This window comes from Octopus sinensis, linkage group LG24, assembly GCF_006345805.1.
Source record: "Octopus sinensis linkage group LG24, ASM634580v1, whole genome shotgun sequence".
Lineage (NCBI taxonomy): Eukaryota > Metazoa > Mollusca > Cephalopoda > Octopoda > Octopodidae > Octopus > Octopus sinensis.
In genome coordinates this window covers 28,619,105-28,647,061 of record NC_043020.1, presented here as the reverse complement: position 1 = coordinate 28,647,061, position 27,957 = coordinate 28,619,105, and the positions used below count along the sequence as shown (strand labels likewise).

Here is a 27,957-nt window from a genome sequence, read left to right as displayed (position 1 = left end):
TTTCATCTACACACACACACACACACACATTCTCTGACTCTCTCTCTCTCTCTGAATACTCAACATCCTGATAGGTTTGTAAACCTGACATCAGCTGCCAGTAAACCATTTCAGGAATGACGATGCTTCTACAACCACTTTGAAAGCACCAAGTTTAAGTGCCTGGGTCACCCTAAACAGCAAATGACTAGTAAGATGTCTCCAGTATTGGTACCACCATAAGACATGCCCAGTTCCTTTTCGTAGACAGTAAGCTCAAAATGTCACCCTGCCTAACACTTTCATCTGGTCATGAAGTACATTTAGCTGAGTTTGTTCGATTCCAAGATGTATTTTGGATTCGGCCCCTTTCATGTGGCATCTTTCCATGCTGGCATAGGTTGGACAGTTTAACTGGAGATGGTAAGGCCAGTGGCCACACCAAGCTGCACTGGCATGGTTTCTACAGCTGGATGCTCTTCCTAATGCCTAAATCCTTTGAGGCATGCCCCAGTATGGCCACAGACCCATCACTGAAACAAGCAAAAGATATATGAAATCATCATCATCATCATCGTTTAATGTCAGTTTTCCGCGCTAGCACGGGTTGGACGGTTCGACCGGGGTCTGGGAAGCTAGGGGCTGCACCAGGCCCAGTCTGATCTGGTGGTGTTTCTAACTGGATGCCCTTCCTAACGCCAACCACTCCGCGAGTGTAGAGGGTACTTTTTACGTGCCGGAAATAATAATATAAGGTTAAGGAAAAAAGGTGAGTTACCTCTATCATTTCAAACTTTAGTTTTGTAGATTCTATACAGGTTATCAACCGTAACAAGAGATCCACCATTGCAGATGTACCAATGTGTGTCAGTAAGGTTCCGACAAAGTCTGATTTTGATTTCAAATATTTAAATATCTGGAGAAAAAAAAAATTTTTAATTAATAAGAAAAAAAAAATCGCAAAATTTGCTGGATTAGTTTCAATTGGCAAATATATATTGAGAGTGAGTATAGTGTGTGTGTGTGTGTGTGTTAGAGGCTAAATATCTATTTTCTTCACAAAAAAAATCTGTGCTGTTGGCAAAGTCTATACAGGTTGTTTTCATGTGTTGTGGTTTATGGTTTTCAACCAGGGTTCCGCCAGTACAGTCCAGGGGTTCTGCAAGAAGTTACAAAACTGCTAAAATTGGCAGTAATTTTTAATTCTCATGTGCAGATATGTGTGCATAAGACTATTAAATTATTGCACAGGGGTTCCTCGAGCCAGTGGAATGTTTCCTTAGGGTTCCGCTCCAGCAAAATGGTTGAAAAGCACTGCATTAGAACAACTCAATACGTGTTGGTAGTGGTGAAGTGTTTAAAGGCATCTGAGTAACTAATCCACCATCATTTCAGCATCCACTTTCTCTGCTCACAAGGGTTGGATGGAATTTGTTGAGGTGAATTTTCTAGAGTCGAATGCTCTTCCTGTTGGCAACCCACATCTGTTTCCAGGTAAAGTAATATTTACCCCATGGTCAAAACATGTTTTCATGGAAGATTAGAAACAGGCGAGGGTTGGTGACAGAAAGAGCATCAGCCATAAAAAAAATCTGCCTCAATAAACTCTGTTCAATCCATGCAAGCATAGGAAAGTGGACATTAAAATGATGATGATATACAGAGCAGGAGTGTCTGTGTGGTAAGTAGCTTGCTAACCAACCACATGGTTCCGGGTTCAGTCCCACTGTGTGGCACCTTGGGCAAGTGTCTTCTGCTATAGCCCCGGGCCGACCAATGCCTTGTGAGTGGATTTGGTAGACAGAAACTGAAAGAAGCCTGTCGTATATATGTATATATATGTATATATATATATATATATATATATATATATATATATATATATTATATATATATATATATATATATATGTGTGTGTGTGTGTCTGTGTTTGTTCCCTAGCATTGCTTGACAACCGATGCTGGTGTGTTTACGTCCCCGTCACTTAGCAGTTTGGCAAAAGAGACCGATAGAATAAGTACTGGGCTTACAAAGAATAAGTCCCGGGGTCGATTTGCTCGACTAAAGGCAGTGCTCCAGCATGGCCACAGTCAAATGACTGAAACAAGTAAAAGAGTACATGGAATTTGCAAATGTTGTACCAACCTAATAAGGCTCTACTTCACAACATCTCATCCATTAACCAACTACAATAATATGTTAAGTGTATTTATGCAAAGCAAACATGAATGGAGATCTTCAAATGCAACAATACTCACCATCTCACTTTTTTTCACTGTAAGAAGACCTATCACTTTACTGACAAAGCTAGCCAATAAGGGATTAAGAGGGCCCTTCATCTCCAAGAACCCATATAATTTGTTTATATAAACACTATCTCCGGTTAGGCAGTCATTGATCTGAGTTACATCACATGTCAATACTTCACAGCATGTATTTGGGTACCTTTTGGACAAAGAAACAAAGCATTAATTAGAATCAATTACTGATTAAATAGTTGATTAGAAGTTTGGGGCATTTGTTGATAGACTGATAATGAGAATTAATTAAGCATATAAAATTAAGCGCTCTGTCCAAATTCATCTGAAATACCTGCAACTGTGGCGTACAAATTCACATCATAACGAAAAGCGGAATTTACCTATAACGCTGTTTCTCTTCAATATCTTCAGATGGTTCTTCAGTAACCATATTGACCATTTCTCTTAAGTTATCCGGACGGATAAGACTGAAATAAGAAGCAATAACCAACACATGAGTAAGTGGACATATAAGGTCATTTAGAAAGAAAGTAAAAGATGATAAATAATGAAGTATTTCAAATAGAAATGTCACAAAAATAAAGTGAACAGAAATAATACCATTCAAGAGAATATAGCAATTTTGTAAACTCTTCCAAACTCCCTTAACCCTTTAGTGTTCAGATTATTCAATCAAACATAATGCCTATTGATTCCCATTGATTTGAATTAATCATGCATTATCTCATATCTTCAAGATCTTGATGGTGTAATTACTTAATGTAGAATAACATTGTAGGGTAGGTGTGAGAGCCTGGATCTGGTCAGTTTGAACATAAAACAGATTAAATATTTTGGCCGGATATGGCCGGTTTAAATACTAAAGGGTTAAAACCTTCTGAGTTTCAATGTAATATCTTAAAGGAAACCAGGACTTAATATGTGATGTTGTTTTATGAATTTACATGCCAAACAGACTCCATCCACCTCCGGTCTCTCAGTATGTAAGCTTCCTGTTAGATCACATCATCACAGCACATACAGATGGGGATCACCCTGAATCACCCTTACTAGGATAGGATTAACCCTTTTGTTACCATATATCTGTCGAAACACACTGCCCTCGTTTTGATTCATTTTTGAAGTAATCAAGTATTTGGTAACACATCTTTGTCCTTATTAAGCTGCTGTTTGGAACGTCTCATTTGTGTTATTAAAAAATTATTGATTTTTAGCAGAAACTGATTGATAGAAGATAGAATTCTCAAGAAGGTTGCTGAGACTTTGTAAGATAAGAGCTTGTTATAGGAAATATAGAGATCAACTGAGAACTCAGACCAGTTGACCTGAATGTGTAAAAGCAAGGTTTAGGTGGAATTTATATTTACTGAGGTTCAGGTTTGGCTGCGTAGTTAAGAAGCTTGCTTTGCACTCTCAGGTTCAACCATACTGTATGACACCTTGGGCAAGTGTCTTCTACTGTTGCCTGGGTTAATCAAAAGCTATGTGAGTGGGTTTGGTGGATAAAAACTGAAAGTGGCCATGCTGGAGCACCACCTTGATGGGCCTTTAAGTTGAACAAATGAACCCGAGGACTTATATCTTAAGCCTAGTACTAACTCTGTCAGTCTTTTTTGCCAATCAACTAAGTTATTGGGATATAAACACACCAACACCAGTTGTCAAGCAGTGCTGGGGGGGGGGGGACAAAGACACACACACACAAACACACGATGGGCTTCTTTCAGTTTCCATCTACCAAATCCACTCACAAGGCTTTGGTTGGTCCCGAGCAATAGTAGAACACACTTGCCAAGGTGCCCTGTAGTGGTATTGAACCTGGAACCATATGGTTGAAAAGCAAGCTTCTTACCACACAGCCAAGCCTACACACACACACACACAAAACACAATTTCTTGAGTGCAGCTGCTTCGAAGAGGACGTGCTAACATTGATTTTCTCGATTTACGTAATACTATTGTTGAGTAAATATGAATCAATGGGCAGAATTAACGCATCATTGCCTTACGTAACACTGGCTATTCTGAAAGGTGCGGAGGCAAATTATGGATTGTATATTATGAATTAAAAATATATAATTTCCTATTCCCCTTTTTGCGTTTCATACATACATGCGCGTGGGTGCGTGCCCTTGTCTTGACATTATGGTTGTAAATGAGCATCACCATCATACAAACGATGTCGTTCATTGGAAGCCTTCCTTGAAAAGATATTTGGTCATTGAGAAGTATGGACTTTGCTAAGAAACAAGGAGCGACAACCAACCACAGAAAATCTGCCTCACTACACAATGATGTTTAGATGCAGGTTTTGTTCTTTTACTTGGTTGGTCCAGTCATTTGACTGCGGCCATGCTGGAGCACTGCCTTGAAGGGTTTTAGCCAAACATATTAACCCGAGGACTTGGTCCCTTTTGCCACACCACTAAGTTATGGGGACATAAACATACCAACACCAATTATCAAGTGGTGCAGGGGAGAACAAACATAGACACACACACACACACACGCACACACAATGGGCTTCTTTCAGTTTCAGTCTACCGAATCCTCTCACAAGGCTTTGGTTGGCCCAAGGTTACTTATTTCTTTATTGCCCACACTTTATCCCCAGCCAATAGTTTTCTCTCTCTCTTCTTCTTTACAAGCACCCAAAAAAAAAAAAAAAAAAAGAATACTTACAAGTCAATAAGCTTTTTATGTCTGGCTTTACATTCTTGAAGAATATCATCTTCGTCAAGAAGTTCTTGTAAGGTAACATCCTGAAAAATTAAAGTTTAAACATCAGTTTAAATAAAGCACAGAGTTATAGCCAGAGTACCAGTTTGGTACCTATGGCTATACCACATGTCAGTACAGGGCCTAGGGTTAGAATACAGTGTCAATGCAGTAACAGCAATCCTGTTTAACCCTTTAGCATTCAGTTCAGTCAAATGTTAGGTTTATTTACGCTGGTAACAGTAATGGTATGTATACTAATAAAACAAAGTCAATTACAGCACAGACCATATTCATTTGTGTATAAAATAAAGTGACTGTTGTTAAGAAAGGCATCTAAATGTATAAACTGAACCAAAAAAAAAGAAAAGAAATAAATGAAATGTGGTCCTTAAACCCATCTATGAAAGTAGCAATGACCCACCCAACTCATGCCAACACAGAACATAAAAATGGTAAAGATGAATATGTGTTGTTCTCCCAGTTTTTTAAAGAAATTTTGTGCGAACATGAGAATTTAATGCAATCCATTTTTGCCCTTTAATTAAAGGAAACTTACACAATTAATGTTCCATGAAATCAAGGATGTAACAGGAGATAAAACAGTCTAAAATACTTTCCCACTCTGAAATTTATACTGTTGCTTTAATTTATTACATTTTTAATTAAAATAAAACATGTTTAGTTAAAATTTTTTTCTATTAATAAAAAAATATTTCTGACTGAATTTTGCAACAGCCACCCATTTGCTAACCATTTTCTAAAAAAAAATAAACTTTTATTTTCATAACTTTTGAAGAAAAAGGGAATAAAAATTAGTGAGGCAATAAATATATCCAGGTTGAACTGGAAATTTTTATTTTCCAGGATTGCAATCTGTTTAAACAGTGATCTTTTTTGTCTAACTAGCAGACATGTGATGACTGAATATTAAATAAGTAAGAAGCATGCAATATGAAGGAGAATTAGTTGCCATTTCCAAACATGTCTAGCTACTGAAGGAAGGTTTTGCTCATGGGTTCATACAAATATGCAGCCACTGCAGTTTGCAAACACTAGTTTGTTGTTTGAAGAAAAATTAACTACACATTGGTAAGTACATTAAGAGCAGCCCAGAGCTATATTATCAACTTTTAGCACACGGTAGGTGCATCAAATCACCAAAAGAGTTTTCTGTCTTGTTGCAGAGCAGTGGCAAGGGCAACAATTCTAGAGAAAATGCAAAGTGCTAAAGGTTCAAACTGGACTTCTGTTCATGTGACATTAGTGTTAATATCGTTAGAACATAAACATCAGTTAGTGTTTCTAATTAAACATAACTGAGTCATCTTAAATGATGACTGTTTTATTAATGGTAGAAAATTGTGCATCTGTCGGAAATAAGAGTGTATTTTGTTCTCTATTCTTTTCCGTCTTTAAATATAAACTATGAAATTGGGTGAAAATTCATTTCCCACAAAATTTACCATAAATACATTTATTGGTGATCTTTCATTTTAAGATCACATAGTGAAAGTTAAGCCCACATCCAGATCTTTGTAACTCTTGGTACAAAATAGACAAAGCATAAATCATCTTATTATTGCTTTCATATTTTAATATTAGTAAAAATAATTTGACCATTACAGATAGAAGTAAATCACAATCATTTTTATTTCATAAGTTACGAGGAGCTTTTATAATAAATCATTTGGCTTTTTGTTAATATACAGAGAAATCAGTTAAATGTTCATTTTAATTTCACTGATGCTTAAATATGAAATAATCCACTTTCACTTTGTGATTTGAAAGTGTTTTTGGATCAGAAAAGTAAAAGAATTGCTTCCTTTGAAACTGAAAATTCTCCTGTTTTCTCAGTTAAATTTAATGTCTCCAACTATCACTCACTCACTCACTCTCTCTCTCTCTCTCTCTCTCCCTCTCTCCATTTATTGGTTCATGTTCCCACTACCAGCATGACCTCAAACAAAAACACACAACAAATTATGAAATATGATAGTATCATATTTTAAGAAATGAGATATTTAGAGGCAGAGTTTCCAGTTCAGGCTGTTTGTTGACAATTTTGTCGGTTCATTCATTTGATTCTGTTCTCTCTTAAATGGTTTACATTGATGTTGTTGTGGTTGCTTAGCACCAAGTCAATCAGAAAAATTAAATAGTTTACAATAAACCACACTGAAGATATAGATACTCTTTTTACTCTTTTACTTGTTTCGGTCATATGACTGTGCAGCCTCCTGGCTTCCCAGACCCCAGTCGAACTGTCCAACCCCTGCTAGCACGGAAAACGGACATTAAACGATGATGATATATATATATATGCATGTATATATGTGAGATAATAATTTCACTTTTAGTAGTTTCAGTATTAATAGTTAAATTATTAAAACTGAAAGTATTATCTCACATTACAATAGAGATGCTATTGTTTCACTTTTGACATGTAATACTGAAATAGTGTAAGAGATAAGAGATTGCTCCAGGCTCGCATTAGGCAAGAAATTGACACTGCATGGACCCTAAGTAAGGCTTGTGTAAAATTTGAATGAAATTGGTTGGCTAGTTCTTGAGTTTTAGTGATGCACACATACAGACACACATTCTCAGTTTTATATATATATAAACTCTTAGTGATGGAAGCAGTGTTAATACCAAAAGATAACCTTTATATCCAACTTAATATGAACATCTTTTGTTTTTATATACTGTATTTTAACGTGTATAGGGAACCCTTTTTTGTCAAAAATTAGGTTAAAAAATATGGGAGTTTCTTATACATGGATAGTATTATAATTCCTTACAAAAGCTTTTTTTTTCAAAATTTTAAGCCCCCAAAATTAGGGGCTTCTTTATAAAATGTTAAAATACAGTGTATGTATATATGTGTATGTCATCATCATCATTGTCGTTTAACATCCGCTTTCCATACTGGCATGGGTTGGACGGTTTGACTGAGGGCTGGTGAGCCAGAAGGCTGCACCATATATATGTGTGTGTGTGTGTATAAAACAGTAATTTCCATTATACAGAAGGTAAACATTTTAAACCTACACAAGTTTATAGGTCACTTAAAATCTACTATAGTAGAAGACATTTGTCCAAAGTGCCACACAATGGGACTGAACCTGAAACCATGTGGTTGAAAGCAAACTTCTCGGCCACAAAGCCATTCCGGCATCTGCGTCCAACACCATTTTACTATACTGGTTTGATCAACATTTCCATAGATTCCTGGCAGTTTCGTTTTTGAGATGCAGGTATGGTTTTATGGCTAAGAAGCTTGCTTTCCAACCCGATGCTTTCTGGTTCAGTCCCACTGTGCAGCATACTGAGCCCCTTGTTGACCCAAGTCTTGTGATTGGATCAGATAGGCGAAAACTGAAAGAAGCCTGTCATATATATATATATATATACATGTGTATGAGTAACTGTGTGAGTGTATGTTTGTGTCTCTTTGTTTTGACACTGGGATAGTTGTAAACAAGTGTCACTGTCATACAAGCAGTGTCATTCAATTCCAACATTCTGTGAGAACATGTCTAGCCATGGGGAAATATTAGACAGGGAGGGTGGCTGGACGTAGAAAATCTGCCTTAATTAAGGCCATCAGACGCAAGCAAGCAAGGAAAATCAGACAGTAAGACAGTGCTGATGATGATATAACCATAGGTGTAGTACTAAGTCTGCCCTGACACAATAGTGTGAAGCTTGGTCTGTTGCACAAACACTTGAGAAAACTGATTTCACAACTGAATGCTTTGCCTGTGAGACTTTACTGGTCACAGACAGAGGCCTAGAAAGCATTTAATTTCATTTAGGTGTAAAACAAAATGGCTTTGAAACACGTCTGGTAGAGCATAACTGCAAACTGAACAAGATTTAGATCTTTATCATCATTATTGTTTAACGTCTACTTTCCATGCTAGCATGGGTTGGACGATTTTGACTGAGGGCTGGCGAACCAGATGGCTGTACCAGGCTCCAATCTTGATCTGGGAGAGTTTCTACAGCTGGATGCCCTTCCTAAAGCCAACCACTCCGAAAGTGTAGTGGGTGCTTTTACGTGCCACCGGCATGGGGGCCAGTCAGGTGGTACTGGCAACGACCTCGCTCAAATGTTTTTACACGTGCCACCAGCACAAGTGCCAGTAAGGCGACGCTTAAATTTATATTTAAATTTATATCTTAATTAAAATTTATATTGAAATTTATATCTTAATTAAAATTTATATTTATATTTATATCTTAATTAAAATTTATATTTATATTTATATCTTAATTTAAATTTATATTTTGATATATTTTCTGAGTGCATTATGGTAAATATTTGCATCTGTTAAAATCATTACCTTGTTACCGTTTTCTCTTTCTTTTTATTTGTTAGTCATTGGACTGTAGCCATGCTAGAGCACTGGCTTAAAGGGTTTAGTTGAATAAACAGCCCCAAGTACATATTTAAAAAGAAAGTTTTTTTTTTTTTTATAAGCCTGGTCTTTTTCCAAACTGCCAAGTTACAGGGGTGTAAATAAACCAACACTTGTTGCCAGGTGATGATGAGGCTATAAACACACACACACACATATACTGACAGGCTTCCTCACAGTTTCCATGTAGCAAATTCACTCACAAGGTGTTGGTCAGCCAGGGGCTATAGTAAAAGACATTTGCCCAAGGTGTTATTCAGTGGGACTGGATCGGAAAACCACAAGGTTGCAAAGCGAACTTCTTCACAACCCAGTCATACCTGCATTTTATTGAAGAACGGAAACACCAAAGAATGAGAAAATACTTCCGATCGGAAGTTAGAGACAAAGAATAATCTGGGCCCAGATCAAATGTGAACGTAATGAATGTAAACAGGGACCTACCTCTTTTTCAAGTAAAGAGTCAATGTGAGTAGAGGCAAGATTGAACTTCCAAAACATGTCTCACGTATCTGAAAACATCAAACAGAAAATATTTCAACTATGTGGACGGTGTTAAGTGAGCATAACAATACTGTTTTACATGGTTTATTTATTATACACAAATATAAGATATATATATATTGGTTGTCTCTTGGTTAACACAGGACTCAATTTGCATATTTTTCATTTTAACAGTGTTTACATTTTGGTTGATTTTTTTTCCCCTCTTTTTCTTTCTAATAACTCAATGCATATAATTTAGAAATACAAAGCTGTTTATTTGTCATTTCAGTCAGGTCACACTTGAGTGCTACTAGTAACATGTAATCCAGTACAACCTGTTACATGGTCGGGTCGTCAGCAACTAAACTAGCAACTCTATCAAGCTTGCTTGGTGAGGAGGGTGATTGTTGGACACACTGCGGAATGGAAAATAAGACCTGTTAAAAGGGCGGAAGAACTACTGTGTAGTCAACGGCCAATTCAACAAGGACCTTGTCACAGTGAAGTGCCTGTGTGCTTGACCCAGAGAGCTATGCTGGAGGGAGAGAAATCTTCAGGCAGGTCTTACCAGGCCAGGTTGAAGGGTAGGAGACAGACAAAACCGTAACAACAATAAATCGAAGCGTCAGCAGCAGGGTGTGGATTTAGTTATCGGCAGGGGACCTAACAGATCAGATTCCTGGCTTTGAACTCACAGGATGTCATGCAGAGGATCTTGAATATAAGACAATGGATAAGACCCTAATATTCCTAGTTAGATGGAAACTGCAGGACCACATGGAGCAGCGCCCTGTGACTCCTATAGTATGCGTAACTGAAGCCCCTAGAAAGGGGCATCCTATGGGACGACCTAGAGGTGATTTGCCATTTCCAATTTGCTTCCATTTCATTTCTATGATAATAATGATGATTATTAATTAGCACCTATATCAGTTCTGTTTTTGTTTTGTTTTTCCATGTTTTGTTAATATTTTCAAGAATCAATAAAAAAGTTTCAAACATCAAACTAAAAATGAACAAGAATCTCTAATAATTAAAATTAAAATATTCAACAAAATCTATGAAACTTGGAAAAATTAACAGCTTGTGCTACAGAGAGAATGAATATTATTACAGACCCATGTCTAAATATTTGTGTGATCAACTTTACAGTTGAGTATACACATCATGTTGTGTACAATTGGTAAGAATGTGGATTCCACATTTTTAGGCGCAAGTCCATAATCCCATTCCCTTTAATATAAGGCATAAATGCACATAAATGCACACACACACACACACACATTTCTTTATTGGCTGTAAAGCTACATAAGAGATTCGAGGGCTTAGAGTCATTTATGAAGCTTTACATCATTCTTTTCCCAGGAACTTCAATATTAAACAAGCACAGGAGTGGCTGTGTGGTAAGAAGCTTGCTTCCCAACCACATGGTTCTGAGTTCAGTTCCACTGCGTGGCACCTTAGGCAAGTATCTTCTACTATAGCCTTGGGCCGACCAAAGCCTTGTGAGTGGATTTGGTAGATGGAAACTGAAAGAAGCTCATTGTGTGTATATATATGTATATATATGTATGTATTTGTTATTTGTGCCTGTGATTGTCCCCCACCGTTGTTTGACAATCGATGGTGTGCTTACGTCCCCGTCACTTAGCGATTCAGCTAAAGTAAGTAACAAAATAAGTACTAGGGCCGATTTGTCCGACTAAAGGTGGTACTCCAGCATGGGCACAGTCAAATGACTGAAACAAGTTAAAAAAAAGAATCACATTTAAGGGAAAACAACACACACCTCCTCTGTGTGTGTGTGTGTGTGTGTAGAAGAATGCTAAATCAAGTTATGCTGCTCAGTGAAGTCTTCTGATGAGGATAACCTGATTTCACTCATGAATCTCTAAAACTGTATTAATTTGTACACCTACTCTGTTATTGAGCCCTATTACATGGCTATAGCACTGTGATCATTGTTTATCCGAAACAGCTGTAAAGATAAGACTTGATTACATCATTCATTTATTTATATATGTAACTTTCCATGTAAACATACCTTTTACGCCCACTTTTCCTTATCTGCTTTTTTAATCATTCGTTTACACACACACACACACACACACACACACACACACACGTGTAAGTGTCACATTGTACAGAAAGCTCTGTCCAATTGTGAATTTGAACCAGTTTGAAGTTGTCTTTTGTAAAACCTATAAACGTTGGTGGCAGTCACCGATGCATAACCTTTCCAAGAAGAATTCCTGTAGAGCAACCATATATTAGAGTCTATTAATTTTCTACATGATGAAGAACCCATATTGGAACCAAGTAAAGAGCATATTCACCACATTATACTTTACATGTTTCACCAAATAAGTGCTGGGGCTGATTTGTTTTGACTGTATGTTTTGAAATAAGGCAACTGCACAAGAGCCCTGCCATAGTCTTGCATATAAGAGGGGCTTCGGCAGTATTTGCAGGTAAAAAAAAAAAGAGGGGGGGGGGCATTTTCAACAATAAAGATACTGGCAACATCATCATTTAAAGTTCCTTTTTCTACGATGATATGATTCAAGAGAAACCAACAAACCAGAGGACAACACTGAGCTCCAATGCCTGCTTTGGCATGGTTTCAACAGCCAGATGCCCTTTCTAATATCAATTTACAGAGGATGCTGAGTACTTTTTTTATGTGGCACCAGGATTGGTGAGGTCACCAAGTGCTTTTAAGAGAAGATCTCTCAAATGAGTTGTAGTACTGAAAGAGGTGAAAGTATGATAGAAGGACAGGAACAAGTGTCTTGCTGAAGAACACATGGCTGTGTGTGTGAGTGAGTGAGTGAGTGAGTGAGAGAGAGAGAGAGAGAGCAGGTTGAAAGAAACTATCTCAGCTGTGAGTCAGACCAGTCGATGAACTGGTGAACCATTCTACATCAGGAGAAAACCAGAATTTATCATACTGCTGCTACTGACACTGAAAGTTGTTCTAAATCCTAATTTCTATCAATAACCTCAATCTGTTATCTGGTTCATTATCAAGAAAGAAAAAATAAATCTTCAGCATAACAAAACAATGTTAGAGAAATGCAATTTCTTTATCAGTTCAGAATTGCCTCAATATGGTATCCGGCACTGATGAGCAGCTAACTACTTTGAAATACAGGTAGCCACCAGCCTGACAGGTGGGGAAGAAAAGCTCTGAACTTGCCATGGATTTTTGTCTCCAGTAAGAATATTTCTTCATAAACAAACTGTAGTGATAAAACTTTTTATGAGTTCCAACATCTCTCAGACATTAGAACCGGTTTCAAGCTTATTTTCTTCTCGGTCACTGCTTAGCACATCTACTCAGCAGGAGTTTATTAAGATTTATAAATTTATGTGATAAAATAAGAGAAAACTTATAAAACATACAATTTCCAAGGATCTCATGTTCATATTAATATGTTTACCTCAAATTTACCAAACTGACACAAATGTAATTGGAAGAACTTGCCAAGATTGAATTTAATTATAGCAGAACACAAATATCAAAGGACATAAATAATCAACGAGATTTGATTATCTTGTTTGCTTTACTTTATAACTCAAAGAGTACAGAAACCATTAACCTTTTTTATCTTACAATTCTCTCATTAGGAAGTAGGATTATCTCCCTTTATGCATCATTAACTATGAACCAAAAAAAGGTAGGCATGGCTGTGTGGTTAAGAAGTTTGGTTTGCAAGTTCACTTCTACTACATAGCACTTTGGGGAAGTGTCTCATACAACAGCCTTAGTAGACCAATGTCTTGTGAGTGGAGTTGGTAGAAGGAAACCTATGCGTGCGTACATGTCTGTCTGTCCCCCATATCTCACTTGACAACTGGTGTTGGTTTGTTTATAGCCCCATGACTTAGCAGCTTGGCAACAGAGACCAATCGGCCAAGTACCAGACTGAGAAAGAAAATAAACAATTACTGGGGTTGATTTGTTTGACTAAACTCTTCAAGGTGACACTCCAGAACGGCTGCAGTCCAATGACTGCAGCAAGTAAAAGACAAAAAGATAAATATGGCTAATAAATTATAACAACAAAAAAAAAACCCCTAACTCTAAAACCAAAATAATACAAGATATTACAAACACCAATTTTCAGAGACAAAAGAATAATTGGCACAACGTATGGAATCCAAGCACACACACACACAAATATAACTACTGCCTGCTAGTTGACATTACACCAAACACAGTGTCTGTCATTCCCTCCTCCCAAATTACGCACTATATAAATGCTTTTCTTGGCTCATTTGCGGTTGCCGAATTTTCCTGTGGAGATAAAATATCAGAGAAAAGAGAGAAAAAAAGGAAAGGAAAAGAAACATTCATAACGGTACTAACCAATTTGAGAAGACGGGTGGCAGGCATAATAGAGGCGAATCAAATTATGAGGAAGCGCAAATTAGTATGTCATCAGGAAAGGAGATCTGTTGGTAAAAATTAAGCCTCTAACTTCTTTAACCCCCTATCTTTTATCTCTTCTGCTTGTTTTAGTCATTGGACGGCAGCCTTGAAAGCTTCTAGTTGAACAGATCAGCCCCAGTGTATACTTTTGAAGTCTGATTACTTATTCTATTGGTCTCCTTTCTCAAGCCCACACTGGTTTGTCAAGTGGTGGTGGGACAAATAGCAACAAAGACACACACACAAAGTAACCAATTCCCTATACTGGAAGAAGAATGGATGATAATCCATGTGGAGCTTAGTGGTTAGGGTGTTGGACTCATGCTTGTAAGATGGTGGTTTTGATTCCTGGATTGTAGTAAAACACTTAATCTCACGTCACTCCAGTTCACTCAGCTGGTAAAAATTAGTAATTCTGCGACTGGCATCTTGACCTGGGAAGAATATATATGCCAGAGAAACCAGCCCTATATTCCTTAAATCATCAACATTGTTTAACATCTGCTTTCCATGCTGGCATGGGTTGGACAGTTTGACTGAGGGCTGGTATGCCAGAAGGCTGCACCAGACTCCAATCTGATCTGGCAAAGTTTCTACAGCTGGATGCCCTTTCTAACGTCAACCACTCCGATAGTGTAGTGGGTGCTTTTACGTGCCACTCAGGCAGTAATGGCATTGGCCACACTCAAATGGTGCTTTTAACGTTCCACTGGCACAGGTGCCAATCAGGTGGTACTACCATTGGCCATGACAGCAATTTCACTTGCCTCAACAGGTCTTCGCAAGCATAGTTTATTGTCCAATGATTGAAAGGTACTCTTAAACGGGCTGGTTATATAGCAATTTATGTTTAACTAAGTTCCTCAAAATTACAGTCAACATATCACATGCTAATCATTCAACCATACCACATAGAGGAAAACATTTTATAGCTTCTCAGTTGTAATTATTCTTCCATTGATTCCATTCAGTCAGATGTGACCATGTTATGGCACTGAGATCTCTACCAATATTTCTTTTATACACCCATTCACCCTACTGCAGCTCATCTCACATCTGATTACTAACCATCTTCATCATATGCGTATGCAGCTACCACTTACCATATTGTATCACACAAATTCTCAAGCCATTGGTCAAGCCTCCATGCTGCCACTCAACATGCTAGAAATAGAAACCAAATTCCCCCCAAATCCCACCCAACAATTTTAACTAATGAAAGGTCACACAGAACGAATGTTGCCTAACATATTTCTACAATGATGGGATGGTCACAACTGGAATGCCTTTGAATATGTCTGCTCAATCAGGGCTGGCCTGAGACAAAGCAACAACAGCCTGTATACTCCGATGGCAAGCAATGCCCATCACATTCATAGCCACTCCAATTATCCTAATTCCCATCCCATCTGACATTACATTCTCATAACACATTTCTTTCATAATCCTTTCTCAACCTCACCTATATTTCAGATCTCCCTCTCTCGCAAATCAATCACAGCTAACGCCATTCATAGAGAGACTCCACAACACACTCAAATAATCTATGCTTGGCATACATTCACGCTACATGCTGTAATGTTAAATTTTCCAATTGCAAGCAGATTACCACCACCACCATCCCCATCGCCACACATCAGTTCGCTTCTGAAACTGTTCTCAATCAAATTCAAAAGCTGGGCTAAAAATCAGTTTTATTTGTTAAGATTACTTGGTGTATGCTTGTACATATTAAATGAACTCAGATAAGCATGTAAGCATGATACGAAAGAAAGAAAAAAAGGATTGATGTGAAATTACAAACCATCACTTATCTCAAAAAAGGAGGAAAAAAAACACAGAAAGAACTAGAACTAAAACAAGATAAGAGTTCAATGCCTAAACAATGACATCTATAGAGTATACTCAGCCATATATCAGAGAGGTCAACTGCCAAGACTCCCCCACCCACCCCCATTCCCTTTGTGTTGCTGCATGCAGACAATCAGCCAGGCACTGGTTTTTGATGTTGTCAGTTCACATACATCTTCAAGGACCTCTTGCTTTCTTTACCTCTACAATTCCTGTCAGGATGGTCTTGGGCAGTGGCTCCAGGTGCAATGTGTGTCCAAAATAGGAGAGCTTTGTAGACTTGATTCTCAACAAAAGGTGTCCTTGGACTTTTCGTTTTTCTAAATACTTCAGTGTTTGTTACCCTGACTTCCCAGCTTGTTCTGTCCAATCTACAAAAGATTCACATCTCAAAGGCTTCTATCTTCTCCACTGCTGCATACATAGACCAAGCTTTTTGCCCCATAGAGTGAAAATGGCACAATATAACAGTAGACTATACTACAGAATAGATTCTGCTATAGAACAGGTTACACTGCTACTAAACCCAACATTTTTACTGATCAAATATTTTGATTCTTTAACTCTTTTACTTGTTTCAGTCACTTGACTGCAGCCATGCTAGAGCACTGCCTTTAGTCAAACAAATCGCCCCCAGGATTTATTCTTTGTAAGCCTAGTACTTATCCTATTGGTCTCTTTTGCCAAACTGCTAAGTTATGGGGACGTAAACACATCAACATTGGTTGTCAAAGCGATGGTGGGGGACAAATACAGACACACAAATACATTATACACACACACATATCTGATGGACTTATTTCAGTTTCTGTCAACTAAATTCATTCACAAAGCTTTGGTCAGCTTGAGGCTATAGTAGAAGACACTTGCCCAAGGTGCCACGCAGTGGGACTGAACCCGGAACCATGTGGTTGGGCAGCATGCTTCTTACTACACAACCACTCCTGCGCCTAGTATTAAAAATCTAGATATAAAATCCATAGGTGCAGGCTGGCTGTGTGGTTAAGAAGTGCCCTTCAGAACCACAAAGTTTAGAGTTAGCTCCCACTGCACTGTGACAGTCAGCTGTTGTCCTCTACTTCGGTTGTGGTTTGTGAGTGAAATATGATAGATAGAAACTGGAGGAAGCCCATCATATGCAAGTATGCATGTGTGTATACATAAATGTTTACGTTTTGTGCACACATGAAAATAGCACTGAGTAAGACAGCACACATTGGTGATGATTCTGTCAACAAACTGTCCTGTAGCTCAGGGCTTTCAAAGAAAGTGGGATAATAAAATCCTTAATTTGATAAACAGAAGAGAAATAAGGAGAGGAATATCCAGATGTAAAACAATGTTTTAGCATCATCATCGTCATTGCTTTAACATTCCCTTATCCAGGTTTGCATGGGTCAGGGATGGAATTTGTTGAGGCAGAGTTTCTACAGCTGAAGGCTCATCCTGTTGCTAAACCTCATCTGTTTCTAAGCTAAGTAATATTTCCCTCATGGCCAGACATATTCTTCACAAAAGACTGCAAATGAACAAAACTGCTTGTTCGATTGTGATGCTCTTTTACAACGATCACATGATGTCAAAACCAGGGGACAAAGGCACGGACATGGATGGACGGGGACACACACACAAACAGGCTTCCTCCCCCTTCCATCTACCAAGTTTACTCACAAGGCTTTAGTAGAAGACATTTGCCCTGAGTGCCACACAGTTCAGACACCACCTTGAAGGACTTTAGTTGGCTGAGTCACCCCTAGAACTCATCCTATTGGTCTCATACCAAACTGCTAAGTTATAGGATGTATACAAACCAACACTGGTTGTTAAAGAATGTTGGAGGACAAATACATTCTCACACACACACAAAATGGCTTTTTTTTTCACTTTCCAACTACCAAATCCATTCACAAGTGGTGGTGGTGGTGGTGGCTATAGGAGAAGACATTGTCCAAGGTGCCACAAAGTGAGACTGAAAACCCGAAACCATGTGGCTGGGAAGTAGATTTCTTACCCCAAGGTCACACCTGTATCTATTCTCTATAAATAGAGAATGAAAAGAAAGACCAACAAAAAGCTTCATAATTTAACCTGTAAGACTGTGGGTCAGTATCCAATAGTTTCTTTATGACTAAAATAGTTCAGGTGGCCTTATTCCTCTGTTTCAAGCTATTTTAAAAATAAACTTTCCCAAAATAGAAAATTAGGTGAAGAATAGTTCTCAGAACAACTTGCAGATCACAATTGTAACAGGTTTCTTTTCAAGAAATAACACACAGATACATGAACACAAATAAGATTATTATTATTATTATTATTAAACCTCAACACCTTATGTCTGTCTTTGTATTGTCCCCCTCATCCTTCGCACCAATGACAAATAAAAGAAATCATCATCATCAGTAGTAGTAGTAGCAGCAGCAGCCGAACACTTGTTTAGATTTATTTCTCTTTCCCCCAAATCGAAGAGGTATAGGGGTAGAGATATATGAAACTACCACCACCACCAATCACAGAATCAGATACTTGTGTTATTATTAAGAGGCATTAATCCACTTGTTTTAATCTATCTAGCTGGGAAACACACACACATACACAAAGCTGATATTTTATCTATTACTGGAGCTAATAGCAATTCACACCAAATAAGTACATTATCCAATAAAATATCAATCCCCTTTGCCAAAGGGGACTGATAGAGGACTCCACCCACTCAAGCACATATTTATGTTTAAACCCCACCCCACACACACACTTTTTTTTAAATAGAAAGCTGGTTGCTTCAAGAGAAGTTTTAACTCAAAACACTTAAGTACCATTTCATAGTAACAGCACAGCATATACTAAAACGAAAATACGAATATAATGGTCTCGAGTTCATAATTCATGGCATATTTAAGCAGTAATTCATCCAACTTATTCACATCATGTTGTTGTTGGTTATCTTAGTCTAACATAATGAAACTGGAACTCATTATCACTCGTTTACAGACCATCTCGTTTAGGTGCAGACGTGCACCCATCTGATAAGAACATAACCAAACAAGAGTGAGCATATTAGTTACACTACAACCATGTCCTATTATTCTGTTAGTTGCCTTAGCTGTTTGGTGTGAGGTCATAAGGGACACCACCCTGAAAGGTTTACTCCAAGGGTCTCCACAGTGGTTGATATCAAACCCTGGGAGTCGACGGGACTATTCAAGGGGTCAATAAATGCACATCTACTTAATTATTATTATTATTATTATTTATTTTCTTGTACATGCCTGGGGGTTGATAAATGGGTTGAGGATTCCGTGAAGAGGCCAATGGTCTAAAAAGTTTGGGGACCCCTGGTTTACTCAGTCATTTTCAAGACACAGGAATGGCTAGCTTCCCAACCATGTTGTCTCAGCCCAACTGTGCAGCGTCTTCTATTATAGCACCAGGTCAACCAATGCCTTGTGAGTCAGAGTTGGGTAAATAAAAACTGAAAGAGGCCTGTTGCACATGTGCATGTGGAGGCATGGCTGCTATCATAAAAAGTTTGCTTCCCAACTGGTACTTATTCTGTCTCTTTTGCTGAACTGCCAAGTTACAGGGACACAACCAAACCAATACTGATCGTCAAGTGATGGTGGGGGACATACATATATACCTGATATACACATATACGATTGACTTATATGCAGTTTCTGTCCACAAGACATTGGTCAACCAGGACCTATAATAGAAGACAATTACCCAAGGTGCCATGCAATTGAATTGAACCCGAAACCATGCAGTTGCAAAAAGGCTTCTTAACAGCCCAGCCATAAAGAGAATAAAAATATTATTTACTAATTAAACTTTGTTTTTTAAATCAGACCTGATTCTTGAGACTATGGAACAATGTCAACACTTTTATGGTGAATTGTAACCTTTATTACTTTAGCCTCTTATTCTTCATGTTGAGTATTCTCCTTAAGCATGTGAAGTGGCAACTGTCCATTGTTTTTTCCTTCCATTTTTGTTACTTTCCAGTTTTTACATCCGTAGAGTAACACTGGTCGGACCAATGTCTTGAACAGTTTCAGCTTTGTTTTGCAGCCTCTAACTTTGCTTCTTTGTCTGATTGTAGAATGCTTAAGGAGAATACTCGACATCAAGTATCCGCAAAGAATCTGAAATGACACAACCGAGACGATAACAAGCGTCAACAGGATCAGTGATGAAGATCCAGATGCTGGGAATGGATTGGAAACGTCCTCGGACAAGACCAAGAAAGCGATTCTATGATGGCACAAAAGTGGCAGCCTGAGGGGGAGAAGAGCATCGAGGCACCGTAAAACCACACGGTGAAGGATCACTGACAAGGAAAGGAAACAAGAATTGTGAAGGAATTGGAACGAGACCAGATGAATGGCAGAAAACAGAGCTGGTTGGAAAGATTCTGCTGCAGCCTTATGTGCCTCATGGCATGGAGAGAACCGACTAACTTAGCTCATAGCAGTATCAGGTTGTAGTTTCTGTAATGCTAACTTATAATCTAACAGTCATTTTCTCAAGAGTAGATCTTCCATTGCACCAAATACCTGTACCCTCCTGAAGACTCTGCCAACTTTTTATTAGTTATCATGAAACATGTATATCCTTGTCTATCATGGGGGGATTGGGTTCCAAAAATACATCATAAGAAATGAATCATCACATATTTAGTAAACAGAATGAATGGTAGATTATTCATTCGACACCAAACTTGCCACCCACAGCAGCAAAACTTCTATCACATATTTTTCTTGATCATCTCAACGTTTTCCTGTAAAGAATTCACTCATCTGCATCATTTGTGATGATCAGGAGCCTTAGTATTTTCCTGTTCACTGACCCCAATGTTGATGGGTCCAAGAAGAAAAATCTGTATAAAAAGAAACACGGCTTCGCAGCACAGTAACGTAAAACACAAGAGATATAATCAATGCTTTCTGGGTAACCAAGCACTATGGGTGCTCACTGAGGCACAAGCAGAATCTTTGACCGATCGCTGACCCATGTTACCACAAACCAATCTGTGATCAGGGTAACATGGTTCACAACTGAATGTTCCATGTTATCCCAATTCAGAGATGAATGAATCGGTAATAAACTAAGCTACATGTAGTAGTAATTGTTGTTAAGACACGTCTACCTTGATCACAGAAATTACAATCTATCCAATGTACCTTTCCATCCCTATTTAAAGGGTCATAGGTACAGGCACAGCTTTTAGGCACTGACACAGCTGTGTGGTTAAGAAGCTTGTTTCCCAACTATACAGTTTTAGGTTCAGTTCCACGGAGCAGCACTTTAGGAAAATGTCTTCTACTATAACCTTGGGCCAACTAAAGCCTTGTTAGTGGATTTGATAAGTGAAAACTGAAAGAAACCTGTCGTGAGTGTGCATGCACATGCCTCTTCATTTTGACATTGTCTGATAGTTGTAGATGAGTGAATCCTTACACAAGCGGCATCATGTTTCCTATCATCTAAAAAAGCAGGTCTCTTCAGGGAGGAAGTTTGGTGACAGGAAAGTCAAAAAACTCTGCCTTAAAAAATTCCACGCAACCCATGCAAACACAGAAAAGTGTGGACTAAAGTGAACATGAAGACATGTGTGACCAAGAGGAATTTGACTACTATTTCTAGTAGAAAGTTTCTAGTTGGCTTGTAGTAGTAGTAGTAATAGTAACAGCAAAGTTTTAGTTGGGTGAGAAAATAAAAGATGACACTAGGACTTGATAGATGTTTGGAGAGGTCTTATTCTTGTGACTTGGCAGGGCTCATACAAACATACCAAATGTTGTATTACATAAACTTGATATTGTTTTACAATTCGGAGACACGGATCCTGTGAGCTGAAGATACGAGAACACCTTCACTCAAAAATATTACTGACACAAAGAACAACACTAAAATCTGTCAACTGGACATCAGAAATAGCTCCCTCTCTTTCTCTCTCCCTTACTCTCTATCAACTTTTTGTACAGTCTGTGTTGTCTGAGCCATAAACTTCAGGTCTTTTAATCAAATACTCTTCTAAGAGAGTCGGTTTTGCAGCCTCAATTGCATATTGGATTCAAATTTTGGCACAAGGCCAGTGATTTCGGGGGGAAGAGGTAAGCGGTTTACATCTCAATCCAAGTGTTCAGCTGGTACCTATTTTATCAACCCCAGAAGGAAGAACGGCAAAGTCAACCTCAGTGGATTTTTGTTTAATTACTGGTTCTAATGCCTTCCTCAACACAATGAATTTTCATCTATTTTTCTGATTGGCACTTATGTGTCTATGTGTGTTAAGACCAGTGGTTTTCAACCAGGGTTCCGCCAGTACAGTCCAGGGGTTCCGCAAGAAGTTACAAAACTGCTAAAATCGGCAGTAGTTTTTAATTCTCCTGTGCAGATATGTATGCATAAGACTATTAAATTATTGCACAGGGGTTCCTCAAGCCAGTGGAATGTTTCCTTGGGGTTCCGCTTGGGGACCTAAGTTTAATTCTTTAACATTCAATATCAAATGTAACATTTGTTTATTCACATTGTTCTGAATAAATCCTGCTTTATTTAATAGCTTCAGGATTTCAGGGAGGTGATTGTCCGTTTTTAGAATGACCATTATTGGGTAGGCGCAAGAGACTGGATCTGGCTGGCCTGAGCATAAAACAGAAAGAATATTTGGGTCAGATGTGGCCAGTTTAAATGTTAAAGAGTTAAAACTTAAAAAAAAAAAGGAGTACAATTTTATTTTATTTTATTTTTAATTAAAAGAAATGATAAGTACCACAACTCTTAGACATGATATAACAGGAATTAAAGAATTGAAACAAGTGTGAATCCATTTCGGCTGAGTCTGACCACGTGATGACAATAGTGATGGGATAATTTTAATCTGCTGACAGATAACCACTATGGATGTCCTTGTAGGACACATGATTTTCATGAGAAAACATCTTCACCAGGCTTTGTCTCTTGAAAACAGCTCAGCAGCAGCAGCAGCAGTCGGTTGACACAAATAAATAAATTAACAAATATCCCACCTGTAGTTCAAATTCATTTCTTCTCTGCCCCCCTTGTTATCAGTAACCAGTGAAATCCAGTTGTTTTCTCTTCTTCCTGGCAAGATATGATTGCTTTGAGATTTTTTCTTCTTCCTTTTTTTTCCAGAAAATGTATTATGAAGTATCACTTTTGAAATTTATGTAAAATTTATGTGACATCCATAGCATGAAATTTATTATTTTAAAATGAACTAGCAGTATCAAACCCATTGCTAGGGTTTGTTTCGACCCTTTAGAATTGAAATTGTTGAAAAGTAAAAATTTTGCATTATGTACCTTGTTATTCTCTTTAAGTGAACATTTTTCTGGTTGAAATACACTGAAAAATGGCGACACAGCAGTAAAAAATAGGGATTTTCATAGAAATAAAAGCACCTTTTTGATATAAATAATTTTTGATGTTAACATGGACCGATTTGAATTTTTTCTTCTACGGAAGGAAGAGCAAGCCTTCTTCTATCATACTCTCAATCTTGGTCAACTTGCACCGCAGGGTCTTGGAGGAGATAGTGTTAGTTGAAGGCTACCAAACCTGCCACACACAGACAACTTCAGCTTTATATAGAGATGACATGAATGCCAATGTAGAACAAATTATATAAAACAAAGTTCTAGTGTCAACTTACGTCAACACCCAGAATGTACAAATCCTATATGTATGCCATGTTCCACTCTAAAATAGTTCCCTCACCTGCACACATCATCCAATCTCTTTCATATCAGCCATTTTCTCACTATTGTGTAAATTTGAAATGATTATCAAACAAAATCACACCCAGTGCTTTCCCAACCTTTAGCTACAGACTGTCTGCAATTTCATTATATACATAAATATATAAATATATATAGTAAAGCTTATTTGCCAACAGAATGTGGTAGTCCTATAAAGGACGATGTTACTGTTGTTTTAGTCCCAGGAAAACATCTTTCCCAGCTGACTAACGACACACAGTCTGTGTCCGTATAGTTTGTGAGGGAGGTCATCACTCCCATCTCCAGCCTTACAGATAATCACACACACACATATATATATATACATATATCACATCTAAACTATGACTTAACTTTCCTCACACACTGTCTCCGATGAAGGGATATTATTAATAAATATCCTAGAAACAGCTGTAAGACCTATCTATAAATGCTCTAATATCTATACACCCTTGGTTTTTTTATCTTATTACGCAAAAAATTCTTATATATATATATAGAGAGAGAGAGAGAGTTAGATAGATAGAAAGAGAGAGCAAAATCATGATTACTTTAACTGCCTATATATCAAATATCGAACTTGTATTTTATGCCTATCTTGATTAGGCAGTAATCTCATCATTGGTTATTAGTAAACAATAAATAGCTCAGATCCTATCTCCGTATCAACATATTGTTAGTTATCTGAGCAGCACTTGCCTTAGTGTACCTAGGTGTTGACAATAAACACAATAGTATCTAAGATAGATTGTTGTCCAATCAAAACGGAGACTTTTTTTTTTCTATCATTTAACACCACAAACCCAGTTTAGTCACCAACTTAGTGAATACATTTTAAAACATTTACATTTAATCACTAAAAGCATAAAATAAAAGGATTGGTAAACCCAAATGTTATAAATCTCAGAACTTACTCCAGGACCAACAAACAATCATCTTTGAACCCTATTGTCAATGAAACTTGCAGAGTAACTTGTCACAATAATAATAATAATGCATGCTTCATCAGATCTATTTAATTGCTTAACAGCACAATGCGCTACTACTGCTCTCGTTAACAAGTTTATCAACACTGACTGCAGGCATTATGCTGACTTGCCACCTAACGACCGCTCCCCAGAATAACATTTCTCATTACAACATTCAGCTTAGCAATTTATCGGTGTTGCGCTATAATAAATCTGCGTAACTAGTTCTCGGTTGTGTTGATTGCTGCTACATTGGCAAGGCAGCCCGGGACCTGACACAGTTCAATTTGGAGACACAAATGTCCCAAACCCATATTAAGATTTTAAATTAGGCAACCACTCATGGCCCTGCCTAAAAAATCAAAGGGTTTCTTTCTCCACCCAACCCCCACTCTAAATCTTCGTGGATCAAGTTGCACGCTATGGTGACTAGGGTGACCTATTTACAACACAAAGAGAAATATTATTAGGGGAATGTTGCTAGAGTAATACATACCTCCCTTTACTCACAGGTAAACAGAAGCTTCTATTGCATAAATTGACAGATTGCAAAAACCAATACCCCCCCCCCTGCTTTTACTAGGTTACAACAGTTTAATGATACACAAACGATATACACACGCAGATACTGTAACAGATAGTGATAGCTGCATAAATGGACGGCAATTTCTATAGACATACCTAATTGTCATGGAAACTAGTGTAATAAACCCTAAGCACTCCCCATTTACAAAGGCTTGCATAGACACCCAATACAGACAGAAACTTGTGAACACATTCCATAACAGACAGAGACTTGTCTATACAGCACATAACAGGTTTCAGACCTGTATACACACCCCATAGCAGGGAAAACCCTGCAGTATCTTTAGTAAAGATCCTTTTGTTGCAAGTATTCAGCCTTGGCGTCTACTTTGGTGATGATTGTCAATGCACTGCTTCCAACTGAAGGTTCCCTTGTGAAATGCTACTGTTTACCAGAGGGTACAGGAAGATGTTTTCCAGCAGAAACTTGCTGCCAGGTGGAGTAAACCACCTATACCTGTAGCTGATTCTTTGGGAACCTCCCCTATTAATTGGCACAGAATTCTATATCCACTTCTCCTTCAGTTCACGACTGCCTCAGCAATAACTGGTTTTGAGAAACCCACTTATAACCACTGATTTAAAATTGGATTATTACTTACAAGGGATCAAAATAATGGTGACAGCTTTCCTCTTTTTCTGAAGCAATTCAAAACGATGAAGTCAAATTGCCAGCATCATTTTAGCATCCACTTTTCCAAGCTTGCATGGGTGGGACAGAATGTTGAGAAGGATTTTCTATGGCTGGACGCCTTTCCTGTTGCTCATCCTCACCTGTTTGCAACTAAGGTGAATATTTCTCCCATGACCTGATATGTTTTCGCAGAAGATTGGAAACAAAAGGCACCCCTTACATGATGGTGGTACTCATTTATAACCATCAGATGGTGTTGATGCAAGGAAATGGTAACACATACAAGAATATATACGAGAATTATAGCAGGTAGCCAAAAGAGCAGCTAAATGTTAGGTATACACATATATATATATATCATGAACTGTTATTTTCTCAGATGCAGCATGGAATTTTGTCAGTGAACAGGTCGCGGTCTCGAAGCGGCAAAAATATTTTGGCAAATTAAATGTTGAAGTGAATCTAATGGATTTTGTGGGTTTTTAAATGCTTATAAACACCTTCCACGCTGTAATTGTTTATATATATATATATATATATATATATATATATATATAGTTAATTCAAGGAAGTTATATCCTCATTAGGGAATATATAATCCAAGATATTTCACTGGTTAATCTCTATCATATAATGTGAAAGTCACTGGTATATGTTAAGGATTATTGAAATTATACATTATCAATATTGGAGGAACAGAAAATGGAGAAAAAAATGGATTATCATCATCATCATTGTCACTTAACATCCGCTTTCCATGCTGCATGGGTTGGACAGTTTGACTGAGGGCTGGCGAGCCAGAAGGCTGCACTAGGCTCCAATCTGATCTGGCAAAGTTTCTACAGCCTGATGCCCTTCTTAATACCAACCACTCTGAGAGTGTAGTGGGAGCTTTTTACGTGCCACCGGCACGAGGGTCAGTCAGGCGTTACTGGCATCAGCCATCCATGAATGGTGTTTTTTACAAGCTACCAGTACACGTGCCAGTCAGGCGGCACTGGCAACAACCATGCTCGAATGGTGCTTTTTACATGCCACTGTCACGGGACCATTCAGCCCGTACAGGCATCAACCACGCTCGAATGGTGCCTTTTACATGCCGCCTGCACGGGTGCCAAATAGGCGGTACTGTCATTGGCCATGACAATGACTTCACTTGCCTCAACATGTCTTTGCAAGCGCAGTTTATTGCCCAATGATTGACGGGTACTCTTAAATGGGCTGGTTATGTTGCACTAGCATAGGCCATAGTTATGTCATAAAATATTGAAAATTTCTTTTAAAAAACATAACAGTACAAATTAATTGATTACAAGTTGTAAAGCTTGAGAAAAATAAAAAAAACCTAGACATATGTTTCAGTCTTATCCTCTAGTTAATCAGAAATTCTAAGCATTTGGTTAAATATTAAGAAAAGTACCATTTTCTAACTACATAGCGTTAGGACCCTTACTCTGTATGCATCCTTCAAGTTCCATAAGCTCATAATAACCCTGAAGAAGTCCTACCCCATATGCTTAGAAATTCTGATCAACTAAGGGATAGGACTGAAACATATATGTAGGTTCTTTTATTTTTTTCAAGCTTTACAGAATAATGGAGGGGAACTTTCTAGGTGCAATCCCATGGTAATTCATGACTGAAGGGGATCTTTAGCCTTTACCCCTGTGTTAACTACACACAAATAAAAATTCCTAAACACTTCATCACTAGTCTCATCCCATTGACACAGTTGCCAAGTATTAAAACTCTAACTCAACAAGCAACCACTAACATCCTACTTTTAGGGTGACCTCCACAGCGAGCTCCAATCCTTCTCTCTGCACAAAGATCTAATATAATTTATGAAA

At 37.9% G+C, this 27,957-nt stretch overlaps 1 protein-coding gene across 4 annotated transcripts in view; it reads right to left on the bottom strand.

The window, feature by feature from the left end:
* Positions 1 to 27,957, bottom strand: part of LOC115223817 (serine/threonine-protein phosphatase 6 regulatory subunit 3) — an 84,352-nt gene that overhangs the window by 34,198 nt on the left and 22,197 nt on the right. For all 4 annotated transcript variants that reach the window (XM_029794488.2, XM_029794491.2, XM_029794490.2 and 1 more), the window contains exons 3-7: positions 9,830 to 9,897; positions 4,923 to 5,002; positions 2,621 to 2,707; positions 2,238 to 2,424; positions 758 to 895 (exon numbers count right to left, since the gene is read on the bottom strand). In XM_029794488.2, the coding sequence (XP_029650348.1) occupies positions 758 to 895; positions 2,238 to 2,424; positions 2,621 to 2,707; positions 4,923 to 5,002; positions 9,830 to 9,886 (549 nt within the window). In that variant the 5' untranslated portion in view covers positions 9,887 to 9,897. The remainder of the gene's footprint in view (positions 1 to 757; positions 896 to 2,237; positions 2,425 to 2,620; positions 2,708 to 4,922; positions 5,003 to 9,829; positions 9,898 to 27,957) is intronic.